The 27,757-nt window shown below is 52.6% G+C and overlaps 1 protein-coding gene across 1 annotated transcript in view; it reads right to left on the bottom strand.

Annotated features, from left to right (window-relative positions):
- SCARA5 (scavenger receptor class A member 5) overlaps positions 1–27,757 on the bottom strand; it is a 116,056-nt gene that overhangs the window by 15,383 nt on the left and 72,916 nt on the right. The window contains exon 7 of the mRNA XM_067534020.1: positions 14,655–14,702. Coding sequence (XP_067390121.1) covers positions 14,655–14,702 — 48 coding nt within the window. The remainder of the gene's footprint in view (positions 1–14,654; positions 14,703–27,757) is intronic.

Below are 27,757 nucleotides of genomic sequence, written 5' to 3'. Positions count from 1 at the left end.
ATCAGACAGTTCAGCCACTAGGAGGCGCTGTGTATGAAAGACCTTATTTAAATGAACCTCACACATCTGGTGTGCATAAGCAGTCAATCCTTATTGGGCACAGGAGCATGACATGGCGTCAGGAGTAAACTAAGAACAGAAGCAGAAGGAAAACAGCAACAAAGGCTGCAGGATCTCATCCACATGCCACTCTTCAATGCCCCAGAGAACTTCAGCTTTGACCAACCTTCCCGATGGACAGACTAGAAACAATATTGTGCAAGATTTCACGTTGAAAACAAACTCCACAAAGAAACCAGAGAGAGACAGGTATCTTCTCTAATTTATGCTCTGCTCGCTTCCCCAGAGCATGTCTTCAAATCCTTTTACTGAAGACAGTCACAAAGATGACTGTGATAGGGCTCTGGCTCTGGTGCAGAGCACCAAAGCAGTCAGTGAGTTCTATTGCTGACCATCAAGAACCATTGATTCTGGGATCTATCACCTGTGATGACACAGAGCCTGCCTGGAGAGAGAAACTGAATATTCACGGTAAAACTATAGACTTTAAAATTGACTTAGGAGCTGACATCACAGTCACTTCAGAAGGGATTTACAATCTCCTTCAACCTCTCCCAGAGCTGAGGTCACCTGACACAGCTCTGACCATCCCTGGAGTTATTCTGAACTGCAGAGGGCAGGTCGCAGCAGAAACAACTTACAAAGACAAAAAGTTTGCATTCAGAGTGCATGATCAAAGGATCAAAGACCAACAATCTTCTCAGCTGTAGCATGTCAAGTGGCAGCCATGAAGGGCCTAGTGAGAAAGGTGGAAGAACTCAAGGATTTGAGGATATTGGACTTCTGAGAGGAGATGGAACACAAATCAGCTGAGCCCTACAGTGTACAAATATCCCCACCAGAGATTCCCAGAAGAGACTAGCTGCCGATTTATGAGAGTTCAGAAGACACCATTACCTATTTTTCCAGGTGTATAGAAATAATTAATTGAAAGATATAACATATGACAGTGTTATTGAGAAACTGAAGTGCACTTTTGCTCGCTTTGGTATTCCAGGCCCACGAGTGATGGACAATGAACAACAATTCACTCCCGCAGAATTTTAGTCATTCCAAATGAAATATGATTTTGATCATATTATTAGCAGCCCACATTACCCTCGAGTGAATGGAGAGGCTGAGATAGCTGTACAGACAGCCAAGAAAATCCTACAGTGGGAAGTTCCATTCCTGTTCTTTTGAGTTACAGATCAATTGCAATAGCGGCTACTGGCTATGGTCCAGCACAACTTCTGATGGGAAGAAATCTCAAAATTATTGTTCCAGCTTTGGAAAAGAATCTATCTCCAAAGTGGCAAGACAGGAAAAGAGTTGCCAAATTAGCTAAAAAGGCTAAAAGAGCTCATGAACACTTTTACAACAAGCATCACTCAGTTAGAGAACTGCCAGGTCTAGAACCTGGTGATTGTGTTCATGCCAAACTGCATGGAGAAAAAGGATGGACAATTCCAGCTCTCAGAAAGAGAAAGAATTCAGCACCTAGATCATGTGAGAGATGTTCAACAGAAACCGTCAACGTCAGTTTGTGCCTCAGAAAGAACAATCAACAGTGCAAATTCTGCAGATGGCAGACGCAGAACAAGAAGACGCCTCAAGGATTCCAAACCGACCACAACCAGACATTGCAACTAACGGACAGCCGGATGACCACATTGTTATGGGTCCGGGCTTGTGTAATTAGCAAAACAATACGATTCGGAGACACTTAACAGACTGATCCTTACTGGACTTCAAAGGCAGCATGATAGTAGAAATACTTTATTTAAGCTAGCCTCAACCATACCTGGCAGAGCATTAAAGGATCTTACGATGGACACATCTGGTGTGTGTAAGCGTGCTCTGTGACCAGTCATCGCCTGCCACGCTTGGTGAGGTCTGTGCTTCCTGTGGAATACAGTGGGCTTGAGACATCTTGAAACCATTCACACTTCTGCTCCGAGGACACCGGGTGAGCCTGTGGCTCTGGCTGGCTGGAGCTGGCCTTGCGTCTTTGAGCTATTGAGAAGACGCTCCTGGCCAGGAAAGAGGATCTTTTACCTGGAGCCGTTGCATCAGACCTGTGGCTGCTATTAGAAAGCGACCAAAAAGGAATACCTAAGCAGGCTTGTGCCTTTAACACTGGGGACATTTACACTGAAGTTCAACCATTTTACTCCAGGGATGTTTTAAATGAACGGCTCATCCTGAGGCATTGGGGATAGCCAGCAGCTGGATTCAGCCAGAGACACTGCAGACTCCCAAGCTCCTGGAATCACGTGATTTAATTTAAAAAGAAAGTTTCATGTAAAGCCAGTTTCTGACCAACACAGCGACGCCGGCCAGAGGCAACCTCTGCAGTCTGAACTAGGGGTGGGATTCCCCAGCATGGCTCAGCTGCGCCTCTGCTTCCTGAGGGGAGGTGTACGCGGCAGGAGGGAATCGCTCCCCTCGCTTGTAGTGCAGACATGGCCTTCGTCTGGGAAGAGCCTGAAGCAATAGCTCTGAGAGGAGGGAACTGGCCCATGCCTCGCAGGGGGTGCTGGCTCCCAAAAGCCAGCGCTCACAGGGCCCTGCACCCGCTCCTGTCTGGCAGAAGACGAGTGCGGCCCACCTGGCTCAGCCCCGAGTCAGAAAAAGTCCAGCTCCTGGGAGGGGCTGGTGCCACCCCTGCTTCTCTGGGTGGGTGAGGGGGACGCTGGAAAGCTTTGCTGTTCCCGTGGGGAGCCCTGATAGAGCCAGAGGCCGCTGCTTTGTGGCCGTGCCCCAGGCTCCAGGCTGCCGTGATCCGGCCTTGACCGAAGTCGGTGTTTCCCAGTGGACCAGACGTGCTGCAGGCCACGTAGCGCCCGACCCATCCCCACGGAGCTCGGCTTTGCCAGCTGAGTTTTGCCCCCGAATACCACAAAAGGCCCCGAAAACGGACACTTCTGGGCAAACCATGACGGTTTGCGGGGGAGGGGAGGACCAGCCCCGGTTGCCTCTCCCGCTGGCCGGCGAGTGGGGGAGCCCGGGGGCTCCAGACAAGACCATCCCACTCGGAGCCGGCCCCAGCTACACCCCTTCCTCAGCCCACAACAGTGCCCCCTACAGGTGCCTTCCCTGCAGCGCGAGACGCCAGGCGGGGCGTTTCTCCGGTAGCCGGCTCCTCTTTTCTGTGTGGGGGTTTATTACAGCTCCGGGCCGAGCGCAGGAGACGTCCTCAGCAGGGCAGGGGGGGACAGTGATCAGCACTCAGGGACAGGCGCCGAATGCTGGCAAGAGACGTTCCCATTAACCCTTCGGGTGAGGGCAGGGAAAGCTACAACGGAAGAGACGTAAGCACCTTTCGCTCTGTGTGTGGGCCTGATCCAGGACACCATTCACAGGGTTAAGAAAACCAAAACCAAATTCCCTTTCTTGCTCTTCTCAACACACCAACGCCAGCAAGTCCGTCCTTACAAGCTACCCTACAATAACAAACCAGTGCGCACGGCCCAGCCCACATGAGCAACCCTACAATAACAGACTAGCATATGCTCACGAAAGCCCCAGCTTGCCCTGTGTGTGGAAGGCACAATCCAGCATCTGACCCACGAGGCCATCTAACACAAGGGCCAGCAGCGTGCTCGGAGCTGTACAAACACATAACAAAGCAGGGTGCCTGCAATGAAGAGCATACAATGTCAAAAAGCTCGGAGACTAAATGCAGACTCGTGGACACACCACCTTCTCCTTCCTAAGGGCATCCTTCCTACAGCAGGTAGATAGCCTGGTGGCTCTGGCCTAGGACACAGGAGATACAGGTTCAATTCCAACCTTATCCTGTCATTTGGTTTCTCTGGGCCCTGGTTCCCCATCCATAAAACGAGGCACAGACTCCTTCCTTTATCTTTTGCGGCTGCTAAGATTGTGAGCTGCTCAGGGCAGGAGCTGTCCCTGACTCTGGGTCTGTCTACACTCCGGTGCACGGCCCTGCATGCGCTTCAATCTAGCTCAGGTGACTCAAGTAGAATAAGAGACGTGTCGGGTTGGAAGGGGCCTTGAGAAGTCATCAAGTCCAGCCCCCTGGACCTAGCCCATCCCTGCTCTTAAAAACCTCCAGTGACGGGGGTTCCACCACCTCCCTGGGAAGCCGGTTCCAGAGCTTAGCTCCCCTTGGAGTTTGCAAGCTTTTCCTAATATTGAAGCTAAATCTCCTTGGCTGCAGATTAAGCCCATTACTTCTTGTCCTGCCTTCAGTGAGCTTGGAGAACAACCGATCCCCGTCCTCTTTGTAACAGACCGGATCTGGTCCGAAGACTGTCCTCCGGTCTCCCCCCAATCCTCCTCCGTCTTCTTCTCTCAAGAATAAACATAGCAGGGAAGATGCGGCGACACGGGCTTCGCGTGGGCTGGGCACGCCCTGCCAACACGCGGGGTAGGTACTCGCAGGGCTAGACTGCACTTGTGTTGTTTGTAGTCACGCTCGCTCGACTGAAGCAGCCCGGGCCGCAGTCACGCCTCCGATGGCAGAGGAGATGTGCCCCTTGTTCCGGGCAGCAGCCAGCGCTATAGGATCCCACAGGCACCCGTGCAATACAAAGAAACACAACCGTGCACTCAGTGCTTCTTGCTTACAGGTCAGCTACTGCCTGCAAAATGGCCCGGCCCTGTCTCTTTTGGGACAGCTCCCCAGCGCATGGGGTATTATTTGTTCCCTTTGCACCGTATCCAATAAAACCCTGAGATCTCCATGCCTTTCGCAGGTTTGTTTTGACTGCGTCCATTACTTCCAACCTCTGCTCCCCTCCAATCCCAGAAAGAAAAACCAAGAAAGGAAACATTAAAGAAGAGAAATAAACCTGAGCAGCTGAGAAAACAAGGGCTTGCTTCCATACAGCTGCACCGGTATAATGGCCTTCTGGGTAACTGGGACCATCTGCCTTGTAAGGAAGTGGAACGCTGACGTCCCGGAAGAGAAGAAATCATGGCGGCTAGAGGAAGGCTTTCTGCAGCAGAACGTCTCAAATCCTCCGTCGTTATTGCAGGCGCTGTTTCCTCTTTGATACGGAGGCTCTCCCGTAACGAAGAGAGATGTGGTAACAGGATGAGACTTCGGTGATGGAAAGGAAGCTTGCGTGCGTCAGCAATTCCCACCGCAGCTTTGCTCGCCTCTTACGGTAGTGCCCTCAAAGGTACATTCGACAGGAGCGTCGTATGCAAGCCATGGGAGGTAACTGTCCCGCTCGGCTTGGCACTGGTCAGGCCGTGGTACTGCGTCCAGTTCTGGGCATCACCCTTTTATGACGGGACCAATTGGGGAGAGTCCAGAGAAGAGCAATAAAAATGATCAAAGGTTTAGAAAACCGGGCCTATGAAGAAAGGTTAAAAGAAAAATGCACATCTTTAGTCTTGTGAAAACAGCACTCAGATGGTGGGGACATGGGAACAGTCATTAAATACCCAAAAAGGTTGTTACCAAGAGGACGGTGATTGATTGTCCTCTGTGTCCACCAAGGACAGGATGAGAAGTAATCACCTTAATTTGCAAGGTAGAAGCATTGCCAGCAGATCGAGGGAAGTGATTATTCCCCTCTATTCGGCAGTGGTGAGGCCGCATTTGGAGTATTGTGTCCAGTTTTGGGCCCCCCACTACAAAAAGAATGTGGAGAAGTTGGAAAGAGTCCAGCGGAGGGCAACAAAAATGATTAGGGGGCTGGAGCACAAGACGTATGAGGAGAGGCTGAGGGAACTGGGCTTGTTTAGTCTGCAGAAGAGAAGAATGATGGGGGATTTGATAGCAGCCTTTAACTATCTGAAAGCCAAGGGGGTTCCAGGGAGGATGGGGCTAGGCTGTTCTCGGTGGTGGCAGATGACAGAACAAGGAGCAACGGTCTCAAGTTGCAAGGCGGGAGGTCTAGGTGGGATATTAGGAAAAAGATTTTCCCTAGGAGGGTGGTGAAGCACTGGAATGGGTTACCTAGGGAGGTGGTGGAATCTCCATCCTTAGAGGATTTTAAGGCCCGGCTTGACAAAGCCCTGGCTGGGATGATTTAGTTGGGGGTTGGTCCTGCTGTGAGTAGGGGCTGGGACTAGGTGACCTCCTGAGGTCCCTGCCACCCCTCATCTTTGATAGTTAAGGTCTGGAGCAGGTCACCGAGGGAGGCTGTGGAATTCCTGTCACTGGAGGTTTTTCAGAGCAGGTCGGACAAACACCTGTCAGGGATGGTCTAGGTTTACTTAGTTCTGCCTCATCCTGGGGGCTGGACTCAATGACCTCTCGAGGTCCCTTCCTGCCCTACGTTTCGAGGAGTCTCTATGGGTCAGCACTCGGGTTAGCAGTAGGCAGGTTTGCGTGTGGCTAGCACTTGGATAGGAGGCTGAAGTTGTCAGGGTTCTGGCGACAGGGAGGCAGGACTAGTCCGAGCTGGTATCAGCAGCCAAGCTGAAGGCCACGCCAGAGTCAGAGTCAGGAGCTGAGCGAAGGGTCAGACCCCGATGAGTCAGGAATTAGGCTGTGGGTCAGTACCAGGAATCAGGGTCTATACTGGCATTCCAGGGCTCAATCGGGAGTCAAAGCCGAGGTCAGCCCCGGGAATTCAGGAACAGAGAAGCTAGAGAGTCATATTCTCGCCTGGCCTGGTACGCCCACCCCATGGTCTTATATAGGACCAAGGAGCCAGTCAGGGCTCCACTGTCAGTCATATCACGCAAGATGGAACGTACTCAATCTCTGAGGCGGGTGGGCTGCCGGGAATAGGCAGGTGGCAGGGTAGGACTGTTGTTATCTGGCTGCTCATCAGGTGTGGTTCAAGTCCTACCAATCCTTGCAGGAGGCGGTGGTGGTGATGAACCAGTAAGCAGTGCTTTTCCTGCCGAACAAATGCCTCTGTGTGGTGCCGGAGGGTCCCAGGCCAGCTTTTGGGGCTGTATCCTGCCCACGTGGGGCTATTAAAGGTCCCATGATGCTTTTTGCAAGAGCAGGAGTATTGACCTTGAGGTTCTGGCGAAAATCTGGGTAGTTTCATTGGACTCGCCTCCAACGCTCTGACCAAGACATGGGGAGGGAGGGCTGAGCCCTCCTGGGAACATGTAACAAATACCAGGCTCTTACAGCAGGTGGGACTCAAGAAAGACCAGTGAAAGCTCAGACCACCAGTCAGGCTTCGTGTGGGGCATTCTTGAGGTCGCTGTGTGTGCTTCACCCCAGCCAGCGCACTAACAGCTGGCGGCGTGTGTTGGGGACGGAAGTCCCTCCCTCTTGGGCGCTCGCCGGCATGGTGTAGATGGGGATCCTCACACAGTATTGGCAGGCCTGTCCTTGGATGTTGGGCCCCACGCTGGAGAGAGAGCCTGAAAATTAACGTTCCTCGGGGTCTGAAACCAACGACCCAAAAGACCCTGCCAATTCAGACGGGGCTGCCAGAGCTGGGTGAGAGCCCGTGCCTGTGACATGGGCGGTAGACAAGATAAAGCCTTTAGTAGCATCTCACTACATAACCTCCCTGTGCTGTGATCAAAACACACCAGCCATTTCCGGGACGGGCTGCAGGCCGGATCCCCTTTGCAGCTTAATTCCTGTGGGGGTTTTCTGCTCCTTACAGTGGATTTTTCAACCTCGTCTTCCCACTCTTTTTTTAATTCTAACGACGCCAAAGGAGGAAAGAAAGAAAGAAATGCTCTAGTTCACACAGGAATAACCCAGGGAAGTCGCGTGGCCTTTGTGGTACAGAAGGTCAGACCGGATGATCACTTCTTGCCTTATAATCTATGGAAGAAAGAGAAATGCTCCCCCAAATCCAGTCAGTCTAGCGGCTGGACATTAACGCCCTGAGCCAGGAAATTCATCTCGGCCATAAGCAGCTGCAGCTCTCATTGAAGTCAGAGCAGCTGCTTACACCAGGCCTGGATTCATTCCTCTCTCTACGCCTCCTTCTCCAAGCCATTGGGATGCAAGGTGTAATTAATCTACACCTGCAAACCGCTGGAATGACTGTATAAAGTCACACGCACAACGCAGGGAGCTGGGACTAGAACCTTCAAACTCTCTATACGCAGGCCTCTCACACATGAGCTAAAGAAAACACCCCTGCGTTGTCCTACTACTAACGCCCTTAGCCTGGCTGCCGCTCGAGGGGGACGCCACTCACGCAAAGCCATGATGATGCAGAGGGGCAGAACGTCAGGGTTATTTAATGAGACACATGCAGCCCTCAGCAGCACCCCACGGGTAACAAGAGACAGCAGCTTAGTTACCCGCCGTCTCGCTCCGCTAAGCCACAATGGCCTTCCCTGCTCCCGTTCCGTCCTGCGCACAGCCCTGCGGCACTGCTCACAGGTGGAGTCTGGGGAACAGCTTGTGGCTGGGGCGTGTTAGCCACTCGGGCCAGCCCCTGCTCCCCTGCTGTTTGCGGGCGGCTGTCAAAGCCTGCCAGCGTCGCGGAGGAGGGCGGCTGTGTGGCTGCAGGTTGGTTGCAAAGGACCCATAATTGCTCACCCCAAAGCAGAGGTTTTATTGTCTGGGTCTGGGCTTGAGCTCCTTTCCTTAGCTAAGTTGCCTCAGCCAGGCCTCTCGAAAGCCTTGATGAAGAGACACAACAGGCCCGAGTTCCCGAACAGGGATTTGCAGAGCCCTGGGGAGCCCATCTTGCTGAGGAGCACACACAACAGGGGCGGTTAAAGTTCGGAGCACCGCCCCCTCCCCCGCAATCCATTCCAAAGGCAGCTGCCAGGATCATCCTCCACCTGCAGCTCTCTGACCATGCACCGCTTTGCACCCCTCCGTCGGCCTCTTCCAGACCATTTCCATTCCAGGGACCCTCCCCTGACCTGGTGTATACGGATCTCGGCCTGCATTGCTCGCCCCTCCGTCCTGGATTCCCAGGTATTTCCAGGATGTTCATCGCCGCACAGTCCACGGCCAGGTGGGGAACACGTGTCTGCAACGTGCAACTCAGAACAGACGCGCCCTCCAGCCGAGCTGACAGGCCTGCCTATTTTATCGCAGGATGCCAGACACCTTCAAACGCACGAGTGGCGCCTTTGGGAAGGGGGCTGGCGGCTTAGCACATCGACGCGGCGCCGTGTTTCTGGCTGGTCTCCATGGGGATCTGGCAACGGGGAAGCATCAAGAGACAGCTCCATCCAGATCGCTGCCAGGGGTGCAGACGGATGTTACCGAGGCAGGGAACGGGCACGGCAGACTTAAGAAGAAGCTTCTCTTGCTTCTGTTCTAGGTTCTCGGATGCTGGCTTTTGAAATGCCAGAGTTCCTGTCTGTATTTCTTACAGCAGCGCCTTCCGTGCTGTGTGCTGGACATATACCAACCCCATCGCCCCTTGTAATCCACTCCAAAGAGGCCAATGGGTGGGAGGAAGGCAGGGTTGTTATCCCCTGCATTGCCAGCAGATCGAGGGAAGTGATTATTCTCCTCTATTCGGCACTGGTGAGGCCACATCTGGAGTATTGTGTCCAGTTTTGGGCCCCCACTACAGGAAGCATGTGGACAAGTTGGAGAGAGTCCAGCAGAGGGCAACAAAAATGATGAGGGGGCTGGAGCACAAGACTTATGAGGAGAGGCTGAGGGAACTGGGCTTGTTTAGTCTGCAGAAGAGAAGAATGAGGGGGGATTTGATAGCAGCCTTCAACTACCTGAAAGGGGGTTCCAGGGAGGATGGAGCTAGGCTGTTCTCGGTGGTGGTAGATGACAGAACAAGGAGCAACGGTCTCAAGTTGCAGGGGGGGAGGTCTAGGTTGGACATTAGGAAAACCTTTTTCCCTAGGCGGGTGGTGAAGCACTGGAATGGGTTACCTGGGGAGGTGGTGGAATCTCCATCCTTAGAGGTTTTTAAGCTGCGGCTTGACACAGCCCTGGCTGGGATGATTTAGCTGAGGTTAGTCCTGCTTTGAGCAGGGGGTTAGACTAGATACCTCCTGAGGTCCCTTCCAACCCTCATCTTCTAGGATTGTAAAGATGGGGAGCTAAGGCACAGAACAGCTAAATGACTAGCCCAAGGCCACGCAGGGCGGCGGTGTCAGAGCTGGGAATTGAACCCCTGTTGGGGGACTGACAGGACAAGGCTTTCACCACAAAACTAGCCCCCCTCTTGCTAACGCTGCCGGCATATGACAAAGCGCTGTGACGTCAGGAGGCTGGGCCGTGCTGTGCCTCCATCGTGATGTATTGCCGCAATGTGGCGGTTATCTGGCCCCTGTTCAAATGCCCAGAAGGAGGGCGACTTTCAGCACCAGGGGCTGTGTTTTTTGATGTGGCGGTGACGCACAGCGACCTGTTCCGGTGAGCCTGGAAGGCGCTTCCCTTTCCGACGTCCCCGCGGAGAGAGAGACCGTAACGCCATGCGGCAGCTGGGTCCAGGGCTTGTCCCTCCCCCCCCAGGGCCCGGTCTCCCCTGGGGGTTCCTCCCAGTCTGCAGCCGCTAGAGAGAACTCCTTTTCTTCTCAGCATCTCCCTCCTTCGCTCCGTTACTACTTCACTTCAGAGGCACCAGCTGGAGCTCCGGATTGCTCTCAGATGTCACCCCCAGGGCCACCTGGGGCTGGTTCGGCCCTGATCCGTCCCTTCGACCCCCCTTCCCTCCATGTCTCAGGCTCTCTGCTCCCCGCGCCCTGCTGCCACTTTACCCCGTCCCTGTCACCTCCTTTCAGTGTCTGGCCCCTTTGCGTTTGATGCCCGAAATGCTTCCTGCCCTTGGAGCCATCTGCCCTCGGGGCGGTCACGCTGCCCCGCTCCCCGCCCTGTCCCAGCTCCATCCCCTCCGCCTTGCATTCCTCCTGAAGCCGGGGCTGAGAGAAGGACCCAGAGATGCCCTGAGGCTTGGTGGAGAGGTGGCGCGGCTCAGGGCATCCCAGCAACGAGCCCAGGGCATGCCCTGCACCACGGCTTTAACGCAGCAGAACGGTGACGGACGGGCCTGGTCCCCCGTCCTCTAGGCTCACCAGCACCAGGAGGCCCGAGGCGGGGTGACCTGGGCTGGCGCTGACCCTCGGCCCGGAGGAAGCGCTTGGCACGGTGGCAGCTCTGGAGTCGCAGGAGGTCTCGGTCAGGCCGGGACGTCGGCACGGCCCAGGCGGTTCTAATTAAAGCAGGTCACTTCCCAGGTCGCAGCCTCCAAGGAAGAGCTAATGGTGGCCCCGGCCGGCATTGCAGGCCACCAAGGGGACTGTGTGGGCCTCGGAGCTGGCACTGCAGGACCCCGGATGGTCTTGGAGCCGGCCTTGCTGGCAGCTGCGGGGAGGGGTCTCTGAGCCATCATTGCAGGCCCAAGCCTCTGGCAGGATCTTTGCTCTCTAGTGGAGTCCCCAGCAGCCAGCGGGTGTTTTGTTGCCCCCAGGAGTGTCTCACTCCCTGGTGACCCTGTCCTGGGCTCCGTTTACCCCTCCAGGATCTCTGCCCCATAGATAATGTCATCCCATGCCTCCTTGTCCTGCCCTGACCCTCTCCCACACCCAGAGTAAAAACAAACAGCTTCAGGGAACTGGTGACTCGCTGGAATTTCTCCTTTCCCAGAAAAGGGCTCTCTGGCTGGTCCCTCCTCTGGGCTGGCCCCTGCAAGACAGGGATTTCTGGCCAAGCCTTTCAAAGGCATGAAGAGACTCCGGGAGAGCTCAGTGTGTCCCCAGCTTGCAGGGGAGGGATCCGGGATTCCTGGAAGTCATGATTTCATGCTTCCAGAGAAGGCTCTCTCCCCTGCCAGTGCCCCAGTCACCCTCGGTCTGCTCAGATGGGCCACCCATGCCAGGTCTGAGCACCTCCCAAGGATTAAAAAAAAAAAAGAAAAAAGAGAGAGAACAAGAATCTCTCACTCTGCCTTCCTTCCCAGCTGCAGGAGAAAGGGCTTGGGTTGATGACAGAGGAGTTTGTTGCTCCTGCGTGTCTGCGGGTGCAGGGAGCACTTGTTGTGGGAAAGCAAAGTCAAAGTCTTGCATTTACTGGCTGGGGTGGCCTCTTGCGGCAGTGAGTTCCGCAGTTTGGGTCCAGCCCCATGAAAGTTCTCGGCTGTTTCCTGGCTTGGGCGGCACACAGCCACCCATAGGAGGCAAGATCCAGGGTGGGAGAATCCAGAGTCTGGATCTGCATGCTGGTGCTTTTCAGGGGCTGGGTTCTGTGAGCCCATCAAGTCCCTCCACCAGCTCCCCCCACTCATCATTCCCTCCATCCTCAGGGCGTGGCTGCAACCATCCTGGTGAAAGAAAGCTGGACGCGGCCTCGCCCGGATTGCCGGGTGAATGGTCTAGGGAAAGGAACAGAACCCTGCCTCCTCACCCATGGCATCACCCCGCACTAATTGTTAGACCACCAGCCCATTCGTTGGCTTCTGCTCCCCTCAGTGCCACCCACTGCATCCCAGCCTGTATGAAATACACTGTGGCTGGCTCAGGCAAGACCTAGCAGCTTTATTCAGTACATCCTGCCGGGGAGGGCAGTGCACGGGTTGGAGAAACGCTACCCACAACATCTGGTCTGATTCTGTTCATCTCTTAGGTCAGGGAGGTGCAAAAGCCCCATCACTATGCTTCAGCTTAATTTGCTGTAGCCGGCAATCCTAGTGCAAGAACGCCCCAGGGCCAGTGCAGAGAAGGGAGGTCTGGTGTTCATTACTGACACGGCCTGAAAACAGGCTGCTCTGGAAGGGTTGTGCCAGGGAACGAACAAGGTCACGGCTCTGGAACTGTATGGCCAGTTTTAGATGCAGTGAGCTTCCTCTGCCATCAAAAAGCGTGCAAGGCCAAATGAATTCACAGAGTTGAACTTGATCCACCATCCTTGTTTATTCCCGGGGAAGAACTGGGAGGCAGAAAGTCAGAGTCAGCTGCAGGTATCAATATCCTGATCCTGATTAGCACGGATGGAGCCAACCATCTACTGCCAAGACGCCTTTGCTGCATTGGAATTAGCCCTGACGTGTTTTGTTTAACAGTGCTGGAGGATTTCGCTTTGCATATTCCAATGGTCTTAAAAAAAATTAAAGATGCTGGGTGTGGAGCCGCGCTGTGCTGGGATCTCTGCCCCGTCGTCACATGAGTGTGAATGGTGATAAATATGTCTACATCCCACCTCGAACCCCCAGCATGCAGAATTCCTCTCCTAAACGTTGGAAGCCCCAGCAATGTGCACCAGCACGCTGAATGATTGCCTCCAACGCGCATTACTTTGGCATTCGCCAATACTGCATTTCAGCTGGCAGCATACGGCCCATTCACCTGGCTTTGTCCCTCTGCAATTCCTGGGTAAAAACTAGATCAACCTAGCTACATCACCCAGGATGTAGTTAGGGAGACTTAATCCCCAGTGTAGACGCAGTGAGGGCAACAGAAAAATTCTCCCATCGACCTACCTACTGCCTCTCAGAGAGATGGATTAGCTACAGCGATGGGAAACCCCCAGCAATGGAAAGACCCCTTCCATCGACGTAGGAAGTGTCTACAGTGCCATGGAGGCACAGCTGCCGCGCTATAGCTGCGTTGTTGCAGTGTAGGCATGGCCCCGCTGTCTTGACTAACCAAGCTCATCGTGTGCGACCTGCAGGTCCTGCCGCTTTACATCCCCTGTTCCCAGATCCTTCATAACCGCACTGGTCCTTGCACAGTGCCTTGTGGCAGCTGCCGTTAAACTCGGGCCATGATGCACATGGACCATTCGCGCCTGCTCTTCATTCTCCGTCCCAGTTCCGTCCCGTTCTCTGACAGTACTGTCCTGTGCACCTCATGATGACTTAGTTTCCTCAACAGCCTGAAGAGGCTTCGACTCCGCAGTGGCAAATGGCCACCCAGCAGACTCCACCGCTGCCACCATCAGTGGAGCGGCATCAGCAGGGCATGACAGGTCCAAATTGTTTTAGGGCTCATCCGCACAAACAATCTGGCCGCGGGAAGCTGTGGCGTGACTCTACCCGGCGCAAGCCTGCTGCAGACTAAACTGTCCACGGGCGCCCTGAGGATACGCGTGAACTGTTCGTTGACGCGACTTAAGCTAGCCCCGTTTCAAAGGGGACCAGATCAAAGGGCGCTAACGAAACGTTGAGTTACCAGCTAGATTCACAACCCAGCTTGCCACAGTCTAATTGTTCCCATAGACAAGCCATTAGTGCGCAGAAGGCTCAAGAGAACCGCTTTACAGAGTAACCTTTGCCTTAAAATCTCTCTCATCACGCAGCCTGGCTGCCTGAAGTCGTGTCTGAGCCAAACCCAGGCCCGTGGGAGCATTTCACAGGTGCTGACAGAGTCTTGTCAGGCTGGAGGGGGCAGAGCTGGGGTCCCTAGACACCGGGGCTATTATCCTGCAGCTGGAGGGATACTGAAAGGAGCGCACCGAAGAAGCCCAACAGAGAGAGAAACACAGGCCATGAATAATGTCAGGGTGACACAGGGCAGGTCTAGGTGGAGTGGCAGAATATTGTTAAGGAGGAGTCGATCATGTTATCAGCATAACATTTGCAGCTGCAAGGGACGTCAAAGAAATGCAAGCGGGAATCCCATCTAATTCTTCAGAGCATAGACTAGTTACTTAGGTGGTGGGGAGTGAATTCCTCACCCCCTGTACCCATTGCAGTATCCACAACACGATGAACAGCAGGGCCCATAGAGCCCCCTGGGGAGAAGCACAATGGGGATTACCACGCGGGACAGCAGCTGCTTACCTGTTTCGCCACCTCTGTCTCCCTTCTCTCCTTTCTGGCCTCGATCACCTGGGAAATGAGAGAAAGGTCGTATCAGGTGATGATGGGATAAATGCATCACAGTGCAAGAAAACCGATAAGTTTTACATCTACTAAAATGCCTCTGGCTCAAAAACCAAATGGAGATCAAGCCAGAAAGCTCTGGCAAGAGAACGTTCAGGACTCGTTAATTTCACAAGCCGTTTCCTGTTTGGCAACCAGTGACAAATGGATAAAGTCCATTGCTTTATTTCTTTCTTTTCACACACACACACAACCTGTGGAACTCCTTGCTGCAGGATATAATGGAAGCAAATAGGTTACCAAGATGAAAAAGGATTTGACATTTATATGGAGAAGAACAATATCTGTGGATACAAATGACAGCATAAAATGTGATGAGGCCCTAAACTGATTGCCAGCTGGGCGGAGGACGAGATTTCTCCCTGTGCCTCTATTGCAGAGTTAAACGTCTGATCAGCATGTGCACCTTCCTTCGGAGCACACAGGCTGAGCCACGCTTGAAACAGCGTCCTGAAGTAATAATGCAGCACCTTTCCTCCCAAGAAACTCTTCAGCTACATGCAAATAGCAGCCGCTGCACCGCCCGACAGGACGAGGAAGGGAAAGATTGCTCTAGGACACTGAGGCAAACCCAGATTTTTACAAAACATGCTATGAGCTCCTTAGGGCAAAACGCTGAAATTCACCCTGATGCCGAGGGCCAGCCTGACACCAAGGCATCACTTGACTCCCAGTAACCTCCCCTTGGAGTTTAAATCCCAACACTGGTAGACAGGGGTTGGGCTAGCCCTTGGCCCGGGTGCAGGTTTTGCCCAAGGTCTGCCTGCGTTCCCACGCCTCGTTGTGCGAGGACAGTTACTACAATTCAATTTGCCCAGACAAGGGGATTTCTAGAGGCCTCCAGTCCCCTTTGCCCGGACAAGGACCCAGTCTGCAGACACAGCGGCACTACCTCTGCTTGCCATAGTAGGACCATGGGCCTCACGTTAGGAAAAAGCGGCAGCTTGTATCGACATAGAGCAGGCCAGACCAGACCAAAGCCTGGGCAAAGCTACAGAAGTTCAGACAAACCCTTTCAGGATCTGACCCAGTAAATAGCAAGGGACTCGGTTTACTTTCCTGGGAAGGATGAAGGGCCGAGTTGACCGTGCTGAGATTGCAACCTGTCATTCTAGAGACCGTAGGGGCTGTGAACCTGACGCTTAGATGCATAAGCGACTCCCTCCTGATTAAAAGCATTCTTCATACCACTGAACGGCGGTTCTGAGCGTCATGCTATACCCGGCAGGCTGAAGTTGCAAAAGATCCTCTTTTCCCCTCAGAGATCAAGAAAAGAGAACTCTCCCCGGGGCTCCCGCCGGCTTCTCCGGGATCGGCTGCATTACCGCACCGGACGTCTCGCGGTGCCCATCTCCACCACTCGGCGTGCATCATGGGAGACGTAGTCCAGCCAGGAAGCCTGGCCCCCAGAACAGAGCGTGAGGAGAAGGCACCCAAACGACAACTCCCATAGGCCTGACAGCACGCTTTTAAATGGAAATATTTCGGGTTCTGACCAAAAACGTTTCATTCAGGTTTTGGCGCGTTTGCGTTTTTTGACACGCTTATCGAGATGGTCCATGGAGAGCAGGCGCCTGGTTAGTCGAAACCCCATTTTTCTGTCCAAAAAAAAGTGTTTCAATGGAAATTTTCTCCCAGTCCTAGTCATTATCCCGATGAATTAAGGCCCTGTTACATTGTCACTTTAATTTGTCTCTGTAACCCGCTTTAGACACGGTTTTGTGTCCTGGTTGCTACATACTTAGTAACCATGGTAACGAACAGTGTGTCATTTCTGTCGCTGGTTTGGGTTGCAGGTGCCTGTCCTCCAGCGATCATTTTCCTCACGCTGCTATTTTGCTGTGCAAACTCGTTAACTGTGCTTGTGTAAACGGACTGGCTGTTTTCCCTCCCCTCCAGCTCTTCCAGAATGCCGTGCGTAATGTGCTGATGCTGCCTGTCTCTGTGCCTTTCCCCCGGGCCCTTCCTGAGCCCCTATGGGATAATTGCCCACAGTTTTCCCAGCACGCACCGAAAGACACATGGCGAGGAGGCGTGGCAGGTGTGGACGCACGAACGCAGACGACACGTGGCTGCATGGCGAAGGAGTGATGCCAGGTGCACAGCACCGCTCTGCGGTGCTGGAATCGGGTCAGACAAGAGTGTCGCAACGCTGCTTACATAAACACAGCTGTTGCTGATGGTGTGCGTGAGGCGTGTGTGTATACACTGAAGCATCTGGTGTTGGCTGCCACCAGAGGCGTGACAGAGGCCTAGCTGGAGAATGGTAATACTCATCTTCCTATACGTTCCCATCTGTTCCACTGCACTCGACCCCACCAGCTTCCTTGCATCATACGCAATGCCTGGCCATTCCCGAGCTGGCATGGCGCGGGGGCTGCTTCTTCCTTGGCCGACGCTGCTGCCTGTGAACTCAGTCCTGAGTGCAACCTGGAGGACAAAAGCCTGGCATATCTGAGATGCATTTAAAATGCACACATCTATTGCTCTAGGGGGGTGCACATGACACCCAGAGAATGGATCACATCCCCAACTAAAGCCCTCCCCTGCTCCGCCCCCCACACCCGTCGGCAGGTCACCAGAAGGGAAGCGAAGAGAGGAACGAAAGCACAGCTGCCAAGATTGCTGGTACTTTCCGCAAACCACCCACGGGCCTGGGTTCTTTAACACAGATGCAGCGAGCGATTTCCAGGCCTGGCTCTGACTTGTCCTCCTGTTTTGTCGCCGCGTGATAACAACAAACAACACACACAAGCTGCAATGAAAAAAAAAATCCATGCAGGAAGTTCTTGCTCTTTAGCTTGGAGATGCTGGGAAGAAGATTGCTCTCAGGGGCTGCGTCAGCTGTGTCAGATGGAAGAAACCTGCCTGGACTTTGGAGCCTGCTTTGCTGATGAAAAGCAGATGAGTGCAGAACGGAGAACAGCAGGAGAAAGGCCAGAGATGCTGCGACATAGTGTACATGTGTTACTGGGACACTACAGTCTGGTTATAGACCCATATCCACCAGCTCCGCCATATCCCCCAGATCTCATATCCCCCAGATTTTGGGATGTAAAGAGAGAGGGATAACTAATCCCATTCAAAGCTTATTTGCTTGAATAAACCAGTGCTCTGACTGGGTTGCAGCAAACCCATTAGAACGTCATTCCACAGGGATGCCCTCTCCGTTAGCCGAATGTTGAACGCACCTTTCAACAACACCTCCCATCCCAAATCATCTCACAGGCCTTCACACACGTCCCGTGTATAGACGAGAGCTGGTCAAAATTTTTCCATATAGACCTTATTTTCTGGACAAAAACCAGCCTTTTTTATTCAAACGACAAGTGTCAGTTCCTTCACAGGTTCTAGTTTTTGGTTAAAAGAAGGATTTATTTTGGGGAAAACATAAAAAAATAAAATATTTTTTTGTTGTTTCTTTCTAATTTTTCCGTGGAAAATACTTACTCTTCTGTAACCACTGCTGGTGTAGATGCCCCTCCCCCATGAAAGGCAGCCACCTCTTAGAAGGATCCCAGCAGCTGATTAACAGGGCAAAGGAAAGCAGTGCAACAGGTTAGCCAGATAACAGCTACAGGAGGTGCTGCTAACTGACTGCAAGTATTTGAAGGGTAAAATGCCAAGGAGGGAGAAGACTGTTTGGACTAATCTGAGGAAATGGAACCAGAAGCGAAGGGGTGACAATGAGTAAAGGGAAAACCAGGCTGCATCTCAGGAAATGTTTTTTTAACAGTGAGATCTATTCCCAAGTGGGAAGGGGAAAGTCTGTGCAGGGGAATGGCAGGAGCCCCAGTTGGCTGGGGAATTTAAAACAAGACAAGATAAGGGCCAGGCTGCAATTCTGCATTGAGAGGGGGATAGATAAAATAACCTAGTTAAGCCTTTTTTTTAACTAACTAAAATCCAGCCATAACCAATCACCCCAGAAAATAGTAATAGCACTTGGCATTTACACAGCACCACCCAGGTTCAAAGAGCTGTTCAAACACTAACAGATTAATTCATTCTCCCAAGGCCACCGGGAGATGAATATTATGAACCTCAAGTGAAGTTGGGGAAATTGAGCCTCAAAGACGCTGAGTAACTTGCCCTCTTTAAATTCCCCCTGAAGTGTCAATTGGATTTAGTAATCTTCTCTCCCTGCTCTAAATTGCTTGGTTGTGTTGAGGAGCACTGTTAAAAAGGCTGCAGCGTTCCACCCCAGAAGTGGCTGAATTTAAACACAAGACAAAGCATAGTATTGTTGTGCACTGTTAAACAGCTGCCATGTTCCACCCTAGTAGTGACAGCATTTCAGTAGTCAGTGAAGTGATATCTTCTGTAGACTCATAGATTCATAGACTATAAGGTCAGGAGGGACCACTTTGATCATCTCGTCTGACCTCCTGCACAACGCAGGCCACAGAACCTCACCCACCCACTCCTGTAATAGACCTCTAACCTATGACTCAAATCATGGTTTAAAGACTTCATAGTACAGAGAATCCACCAGCAAGTGAGCCGTGCCCCGTGCTGCAGACGAAGGTGAAAAATCCTCAGGGTCTCTGCCTGGGGAAAAATTCCTTCCCGACCCCAAACATGGCGATCAGCTAAACCCTGAGCACGTGGGCAAGACTCACCAGCCAGACACCCGGAAAGAATTCTCTGTAGTAACTCAGAACTCCCCCATCTAACGTCCCTTCACAGGCCATTGGCATATTTCTGTATAGTGGGTTTTTTCAAGAACAGCATCTTAAATGTATATAGCAGCTTTTATCCCAATGCACTTTAGAGATTTAGAGCTAAGTCCTGAGTCACTCAGTTTTCACTTAGACCTTACCTGGGCAAAACTCTGAGTGCAAATTCATACACTGCCATCAAAATGCAGCTACCTCTGGGGTGGAAGGAGGCGTAATCAGCACGCACTATACTGGCAGTTGGGCCCTGATCAAAAACCCAGTGAAGCTGATGGCAAGACATCCACTGATTTCAGTGGGCTTCGGTTCAGGCCCTTGGTGCGCTGTGGACGGCTGCTTCTTATACCAACCTCAGTTTGCTGCTCCCCTGTCCCTACACCTTTGTCTCTCATCACATGTTCAGACTGGCAGCTCTTCGAGGCAGGGACTGGTTGTTTATATCATGTGTGTACAGCACCTAGCATCCTGGGGCCCTGGTTCCTGACGGGAGCCATTTGAAGGCAATGCAAACAAATAATAAATAATAATACCTTCGGCCAAGGAGACCAGGGCAAATGCCAGCTCTGAGACACAGCTCCAGGGCCTCTGTAACGCCCGTGCGGAGCAGAGGGGACATTTGTAGTTAAGTTCCATTTCAAAGGCTGCCCTCCCTGTGCAGATACCCAGTAATCTGTATCCGTCGTCTATGGTAACAAATAACACTAATAATAACAACCAGCTGGTTTACAGCGTTTTCATCAATAGATCTCAAAGCATTTTAGAAAGGAGATCAGTATTTAGCTGGTCTCGATGACCTCTTGGGGTCTCTTCCAGCCCTACATTTCTGTGATTGTCCCCATTTAACACATAGGGAAACCGAGGTACAGAAGCTCAGCTTCTCCAAAAGGTATTTAAGCATCTAATTTAAGCATATAACTCAACAGGACTTAGGCGCCTCAACCCCTTTGAGGATCTGGGCCAGAGCGACCATGGGAAACTTTCCGAAAGTGTCTACCTGTCTTTCCGTCGGATTGATCATTTTACCCTCAGGGCTTTGCCCAGGGTTGAACAGGAAGTCCGTAGCAGAGCAGGGGGGTGAAGCCAGGTCTAGCGCCTTCACCCCTTCCTCTCGTTAAGACGAGGAACTTCAGAGTGCTACGTTCACCCCCGGTGTAACTCATTTCATTGCCTCCAAGACAGTGACAGCGGAGGTCAGTGTTGCCCAGTGCATCTCATTCATACAGGTGAAGGACTGAGCAGATCCTACTGGGGGGTTCGTCTCTTGTCAGTAACCCCTAGGCCATCGCCTTAGCCTGTCCTGCTCCTTCAGTGCGGGGCACTGGCCCAGTCCTGTACTTGCTAAGTCCGAGAGATACCCTGAGTGCCAGGGTCCCACGGTAGCCCCAGCACATCTTGTGCTTTGGCAGGCAGGCTGGAGCCCCCGCCCACTCCTGTTCCAAGCCCCCGTCCCGTGCCCGGACGCAGCGCTCCTATTTGGAGCCCAGCCTGCGCGCACCGCTTGGCGGCCCTCGCCACCCTTTGCCTCTCGTTAACTCCAGGGCGGCTCACTCAGCAGCTGTCTCCATCGCCTGCCACCGCCTCATGGAGGCTTTGCTCCTGGGTCCGCCTGTCCAGATCGTTTAGAGGGATGAGAAGCAGCACGAGGCCTGGGTCCTGTCTCCGGCGCCTCCTTGCAGACACGGCCTGTGTGTTGTGTGGATCCTGCCTCTTCTTCTTAACCCCTTCTTTCTCATCAGAGCTTCCCGGAGATGAATGAATTACCCCTCATGCTCCCAGCATGGGCTGGGGCAGGTATCGGAATAGGGTAGGCGGTCCTTACGGAAGCCCCGCCTTCCTGCTGGGAAAGGGAGGATGATGGGATTTCTGTCCTTAGATGCACCATGCAGGCTCTTTAGCTCTTTAGCTCTTTCCGGACCAAAACCCTCCCGGATCTGAACACCTCTGAACTCAGGGCGTTTTGAAACCCTAGATCCAGATTTGGAAGCTAGGGGCTACTTCGTCCGCCTCTGAGCCGGAACCGCGAGGAGGGGCCATTTTTTTTGGCGACAGTCGGAAAAAGGAGACGTGGGAAGGAACTATGAGCGCGGAAACGTGGGCTGTTCCACTATGGACGTGGTGGGGAGGACGGGTCTAACCATTAGCCCCTAGGAGGTGAGGTTGGTGCTGGATCGACCAAGATCTGGAGGCTGGCGTCCGCAGGAGGAGCGGCAAGGCGACTGTCCTGTCCGATATGCCTTTGCCTACAATGCCATAGCCACGCCTTCTACAGGTGACAGGGCAGCTCAGTCGCCAGCCCTTGATAAGGGACCCTATCTCCTCCTGGCCGGCCAATGGGATGCAGTGAAACCAGAAAGGAGGAGGGAACTGACTCCGGTATTTTGGGGCATGTGTCCCCCTCCTCTCTCCGGAGCTGCAGAACCTCTTACTCAGCCCAACCAGCAACATCCTCCCTACCCCCAGACCCATTGAGACCGAGGATGGGATAGTCTGGATGACGCATTCTTTCTCCTCCACCCTGCTCCTGCACCTGGATCAATGACTCCTCCAGGGGACCAAGCTGCAGATGAGACGGTAGATAAAGATAAAGTCATTTCTAACCCCTCCAGGGAAGCACATCAAAGATGGCTACATTCATCTAAAGTCAAGGGGCCTCTTACAGCGGCCGTATCAGATCAAATGATTAGTCTAACCCCAGGGCAGCAAGCGTCATGAAATCGTGAGATGCAATTTTTCATATAGGCCCTGGGAGCTCTGTTTCCTGGCAGCTCAGGACAATCCGAGATCAGATTCTGGTGAATTTAACCTAATGGCTTACTGCCCAGTGGGTAACGTGCTGTCTCACCTGGGTGTGTGGGCCAAGTGACACATCCCGCCTGAGGCCGCAAGTGAAAATCAGCCACTCGTTGTCCCTCAGTGTGCTGGTAAACCAGGCATCCAGGCTGCACCACAACGAATGTCGTACCAGTACCGGGATGGATAAACGGACAGACAGACACTACTGCAGAGCAGGAGAAGTGCATGACTTTCCCCACCTTGCTTGCCACCCTACTCTGACAACCATGTATGAGATCCAGCCTGACCTTGGAAAAAGCCCCTTTCTGTCCCCAGATCCGGCCTGACATGCGAGCCTTGGAGATAGCCGGGTAGGGTCTACGATGCATTTGGCAGGTAGATCAACATAGAATCATAGAATCATAGAGTTGGAAGGGACCTCAGGAGGTATCTAGTCCAACCCCTGCTCAAAGCAGGACTAACCTCAGCTAAATCATCCCAGCCAGGGCTTTGTCAAGCTGCAGCTTAAAAACCTCTAAAGATGGAGATTCCACCACCTCCCTAGGTAACCCATTCCAGTGCTTCACCACCCTCCCAGGGAAAATGTTTTTCCTAATGTCCAACCTAGACCTCCCGCCCTGCAACTTGAGACCGTTGCTCCTTGTTCTGTCATCTGCCACCACTGAGAACAGCCTAGCTCCATCCTCCCTGGAACCCCCTTTCAGGTAGTTAAAGGCTGCTATCAAATCCCCTCTCATTCTTCTCTTCTACAGGCTAAACAAGCCCAGTTTCCTCAGCCTCTCCTCGTAAGTCATGTGCTCCAGCCCCCTCATCATTTTTGTTGCCCTCTGCTGGACTCTCTCCAACTTCTCCACATCCTTGTTGTAGTGGGGGGCCCAAAACTGGACACAATACTCCAAATGTGGCCTCCCCCGTGCCGAATAGAGGGGAATAATCACTTCCCGCGTCCTGCTGGCAATGCTCCTCCTAATGCAGCCCAATATGCTATTAGCGTTCTTGACAACCAGGGCACACTGCTGACTCATATCCAGCTTTTTATCCACCGTTACCCCCAGGTCCTTTTCTGCAGAGCTGCTGCCCAGCTCGTTGGTCCCCAGTCTGTAGCTGTGCATGGGATTTTTCCATCCTAAGTGCAGGACCTCTTTCAAACCAGCGTGAGCGGTGGAAATGAACAACCTCCGGTCAGTTATTTCTGCATGAAGGAGGCTGATTCTTAATGCCCTGGCCACGAAAAACAGTGTGAGTCCCAGCACAGGGCATGTCGCAATGACTCTAGACTGGTTGAAGCAAATGCAAGGACCCTGCCAACAGGGTTCACTGTAAGATGGCACAAGATGATGGGACATGGGTTGAGATTGTCTTTCTCATGTGGGACGGGGAGTGGAAGGGCAGGCACTAAAAGGGAAAGACCTTTTAAAAGTCCTTCCCAAACATCTCCTTGAACACAAGAAAAGCGTATCCAGCTTGTGAGAAAAACAAAATCCGTCTGCTCTGGCAATGTTCCCGGATCAGAGGCTGCGATTCCCAGGGTAAAATTTCCCGATAGGCCCACGCCGGAGCCATTCAGTCACATACAGGACAGTTTAACATCTTTATTTTCTGTGTGCCGGTTCAAACCGCAGCTCTAATAACACCGGCCATCCAGAGACTGCGATTCCTTATTGGACTCATGTCCTGGAGAGCAGAGCTGCTCCTTCCGCTGGACCAAACTGTTTTCACGCAGACTTTGGCCTCGAATGGGTCTAATCAAGTTGGACAAACATTTACAAGGCTGAGGAGTCAAACGTTCCCTCGCATACGCACACACGGAACATGTGTATTTAATAACCTACTCCAGGGCTAAGGGGGGGCGTGTTTGCCTGGGACTGAAGTAAAGGGTCATTCCGCTTTGCTCGTCAAGACTCTGCCTGTCAAACCATGTTTTGGCAACGCTCAATGAGAAAAACCTACCGCCTCCGTCTCTCAGAAAGGAAAGGAAACCACAGGCCATAACTATCATTGTGGGTTTGGCTGGTGTTTGTGTGACTGGCTCCCGGCCCCGCTGTGACCACTGATTGCCAGCTGTCTCGCCATTATCTTTGTGATATCAGGCGTTGCTGCCACCCCTACCTCTCTCCCCCCCCCCCCCCAAGAATTGCAGCGCGCTCGTAAAAGGTGCAGGACCGTGATGATCATGTAGTCTGACCCGCTGCAGGACACAGGACAGCGGTTCCTGCATCAAGCCCATACCTTGTCATTGAGCTAGAGATCTATGCCCCCCCAAGCGTGGTGGGTGGCACAGCTGGGAACTCTGAGAGACTCCTGTTCTCAGGGAATGTACTCGTCTTTAAAAATCCTGGTACGGAAAATTGTCAGTGTCTGGAAAACAAAGAAAACAAACTGGAGCTACTGCAGCCCACGCTACTATTCTCTTTCCTCAGCTTCTCAACTTCCCTTCTTCGTTCCTCCTCCCTTTCCCTGCCAGTACATCCTGCCTAGGACTATGCCCACACCTTTGAGGACCCTGCTGTCTGCCTCAACCCCTGCCTAGGCTGAGAAGGAAGCTAGCTGTGGTTTTCTGCACAAAGTCCAGTGCTGGCCCTACTCCTGTCCCCGCACAGACATACCAGGGCTATGGACTCTTCGCTTTTTTCCAATGAGAACAGGCTAATAACAACAATCATAAAATCAGAGAAGGTTAAAATTGGCAGGGACCTCAGGAGGTATCTAGTCCAACCCCCTGCTCAAAGCAGGACTAACCTCAGCTACATCATCCCAGCCAGGGCTTTGTCAAGCCGCAGCTTAAAAACCTCTAAAGATGGAGATTCCACCACCTCTCTAGGTAACCCATTCCAGTGCTTCACCACCCTGCTAGTGAAAAACTTTTTCCTAATATCCAACCTAGACCTCCCCCACTGCAACTTGAGACCATTGCTCCTTGTTCTGTCATCTGCCAACACTGAGAACAGCCTAGCTCCATCCTCCCTGGAACCCCCCTTCAGGTAGTTGAAGGCTGCTATCAAATCCCCTCTCATTCTTCTCTTCTGCAGACTAAATAAGCCTGGTTCCCTCAGCCTCTCCTTATAAGTCTTGTGCTCCAGCCCCCTCATCATTTTTGTTGCCCTCCAACTTGTCCACATCCTGCCTGTAGTGGGGGGCCCAAAACTGGACACAATACTCCAAATGCAGCCTCACCAATGCCAAATCGAGGGGAATAATCACTTCCCTCCATCTGCTGGCAATGCTCCTACTAATGCAGCCCAATATGCCATTAGCCTTCTTGGCAACCAGGGCACACTGCTGACTCGTATCCAGCTTCTTATCCACTGTAACCCCCAGGTCCTTTTCTGCCAAATGCTGCCTAGCCCGTCGGTCCCCAGTCTGTAGCAGTGCCTGGGATTCTTCCGTCCTAAGTGCAGGACTCTGCACTTGTTGAACCTCATCAGTGTCAAGTGCTTAGCACTGCAGAAACACTGTCTAACCACCTAGGAGATCTAAAGAGCTGATGCAGCCCTAAGAGAACAGAAATCCTTTGAAGACAAGATGATGCCAAGGATAGGGATGGCTGGGAGGCCAGTGCAGAGCACAGAGTCTCCCTGTTGTCAGACCAGGTTGGAATCTGGTACGTGGCCGTCAAAGGTATTGCAATGACAATGGTGCAAGGTTGCCACCCATTCCACTTCTTCTAGGGCAGTCCTTCATTTTGAGGATGATGAGCCAGGCATCCTAAAATGTCTTTGGGGCTGAAGCAGCGTCATTCGGTTCGGGCAGAGGTGGAACTAGGCAAAATCACAGTGTCCTGGACCCGCCTTCAAGAGCTGGGAACCCTTCTGCATCCTTTTTGTTTGGCTGTCGCATGGCACTGAGAGTGAAGGGCTCTCTGTGCTCTTTGGTCAGGAACCCCTCCTCTTTTCCCAGGTTTGCAGGGTGGCGACAGAGTCAGCAAGCCCCTGCGTGGAGGTGAGTGAGTCTCAAACGTCTCTCCCCGGCCCCTAGTGATCCATGCACAGTTCTGCAGAGTCGATGGGCCAATGAGGCTAAACGAGGTGCTATTATTCCAGTCTGATGCATCTCACCTGTAAGGTGCAGGGAATCCCGTTACCTTACGTTAATGACTACAAGGCGGCGTACACACAATGCACGCATCGCACCCACCAGCTCAGCTGCACACGTGCTACAGTGGGGGTAGAACTCAGGACTGTCTCCTCCAAGATCTCAGCCCGCCCTAGGACTCTAGTTGAAGGAGATTTTCTCTTGGCTGTATTAGTTTTAGCCCTTGTATCCTCTTTGGGCCACAAGAGGGTGACACTAGTAAATCAGCGGGACACCTTTCCCTGGATTAGTCCACAGCTTAACCGAGACTTACTATTAACTGGGGGTGGGAGGGGGAAGCTATTTCCATGCCAGTGTGCAGCCAGTTCTGATTCAGACAGACTCTCAACTAGCTGCAGCTGCCCAGCGCACCTAGGAAACAGATTGGGAAAACTTTCGTCTGCTTCTCCTTTTGTTGCTCCCTGCTTGGGAGCAGACACCGAACCCGAGAACTCTCTGCGCGCATCCTCAAACGGGGCTTTGTGTGGCTTCCTCTCTACGTCGCAATTCCACCAGTGAAGCTCCCTTCCCGTACTCTTCCCTGGAGGACAGAGCTTCGTTCCCTGGCAGTCTGGGGGAGCGGTGTGCATGAAGGTGACCTGAAACAAGGGCCAGGTGGAGGAATTGCTCCTTTCAATGGGCTGCAATGACGCCGGTGGTAACTGCTGTGTTGCTGAGCTAGTGCAGTGACATGCACCTTTGGGAGTAGACAGGTAGGAGCTGCCAGACTGGATCAAACCCGAGGTCCCTCTACCGCCGTCTTCTGTCTCTGACAGTGACTAGCACCGGCTGCTACACAGGATGTCCAGAAGAGCTGGAAGGTTTAATTCTCTGTGGTGCTTTTTCCATTCTCCACCAGGCGCGTGATTCAGAGTGAGAGGTGTGTTAAAAGAAGACACTTTTGTTTTGCTTTCCACAGGGCACCGTTAACCCGAGGAACTCGCTGCCACAGGATATTATTGAAGCCAAGAGCATAGCAGAATTCCTATGAAGCGCAGACATTTGTATGTCTATCATCTGCAGGAGCAGGACAAAAAATGTGTGAGGAACATCAACCCTCATGTGTCATAGCAGAAGCCCATGAGGATCTGCCAGGGGTCAGGAAGACATTTCTCCTCAGGGCAGATCATTCCATAAATGTCCATTAGACGATTTCTTTCACCTTTTTGGTCTCTATTAGAGACCGGGTACAAGACTAAATGGATCTGTGTGACAATTTCTCTGTTTCTGTGTCAGGAGCTTGTCTATGAGGCATGTATTGTATGCTACTAACCCTACATGATACCCTCCCCACATACGCACACACTTTACTCTCGGGGGTTCTTATGCAAAGCAGGAAAGAGCGGGTCTCTCAGGGAGCTTTCCGTGGGTGCACGTCACTTGAAATGACGATGCTGGCATTTTCCTGTCTGTTTCCAAGTGCAGAGACAGCAGCTAAAATAAACATCATTTGAGTCA

The sequence above is a fragment of the Emydura macquarii genome, unplaced genomic scaffold (genome assembly GCF_026122565.2).
Source record: "Emydura macquarii macquarii isolate MOO-44397 ecotype Brisbane River unplaced genomic scaffold, CSIRO-AGI_Emac_v2 contig_3372, whole genome shotgun sequence".
NCBI classification, from domain to species: domain Eukaryota; kingdom Metazoa; phylum Chordata; order Testudines; family Chelidae; genus Emydura; species Emydura macquarii.
This window is presented reverse-complemented; position numbering and strand designations above follow the sequence as displayed.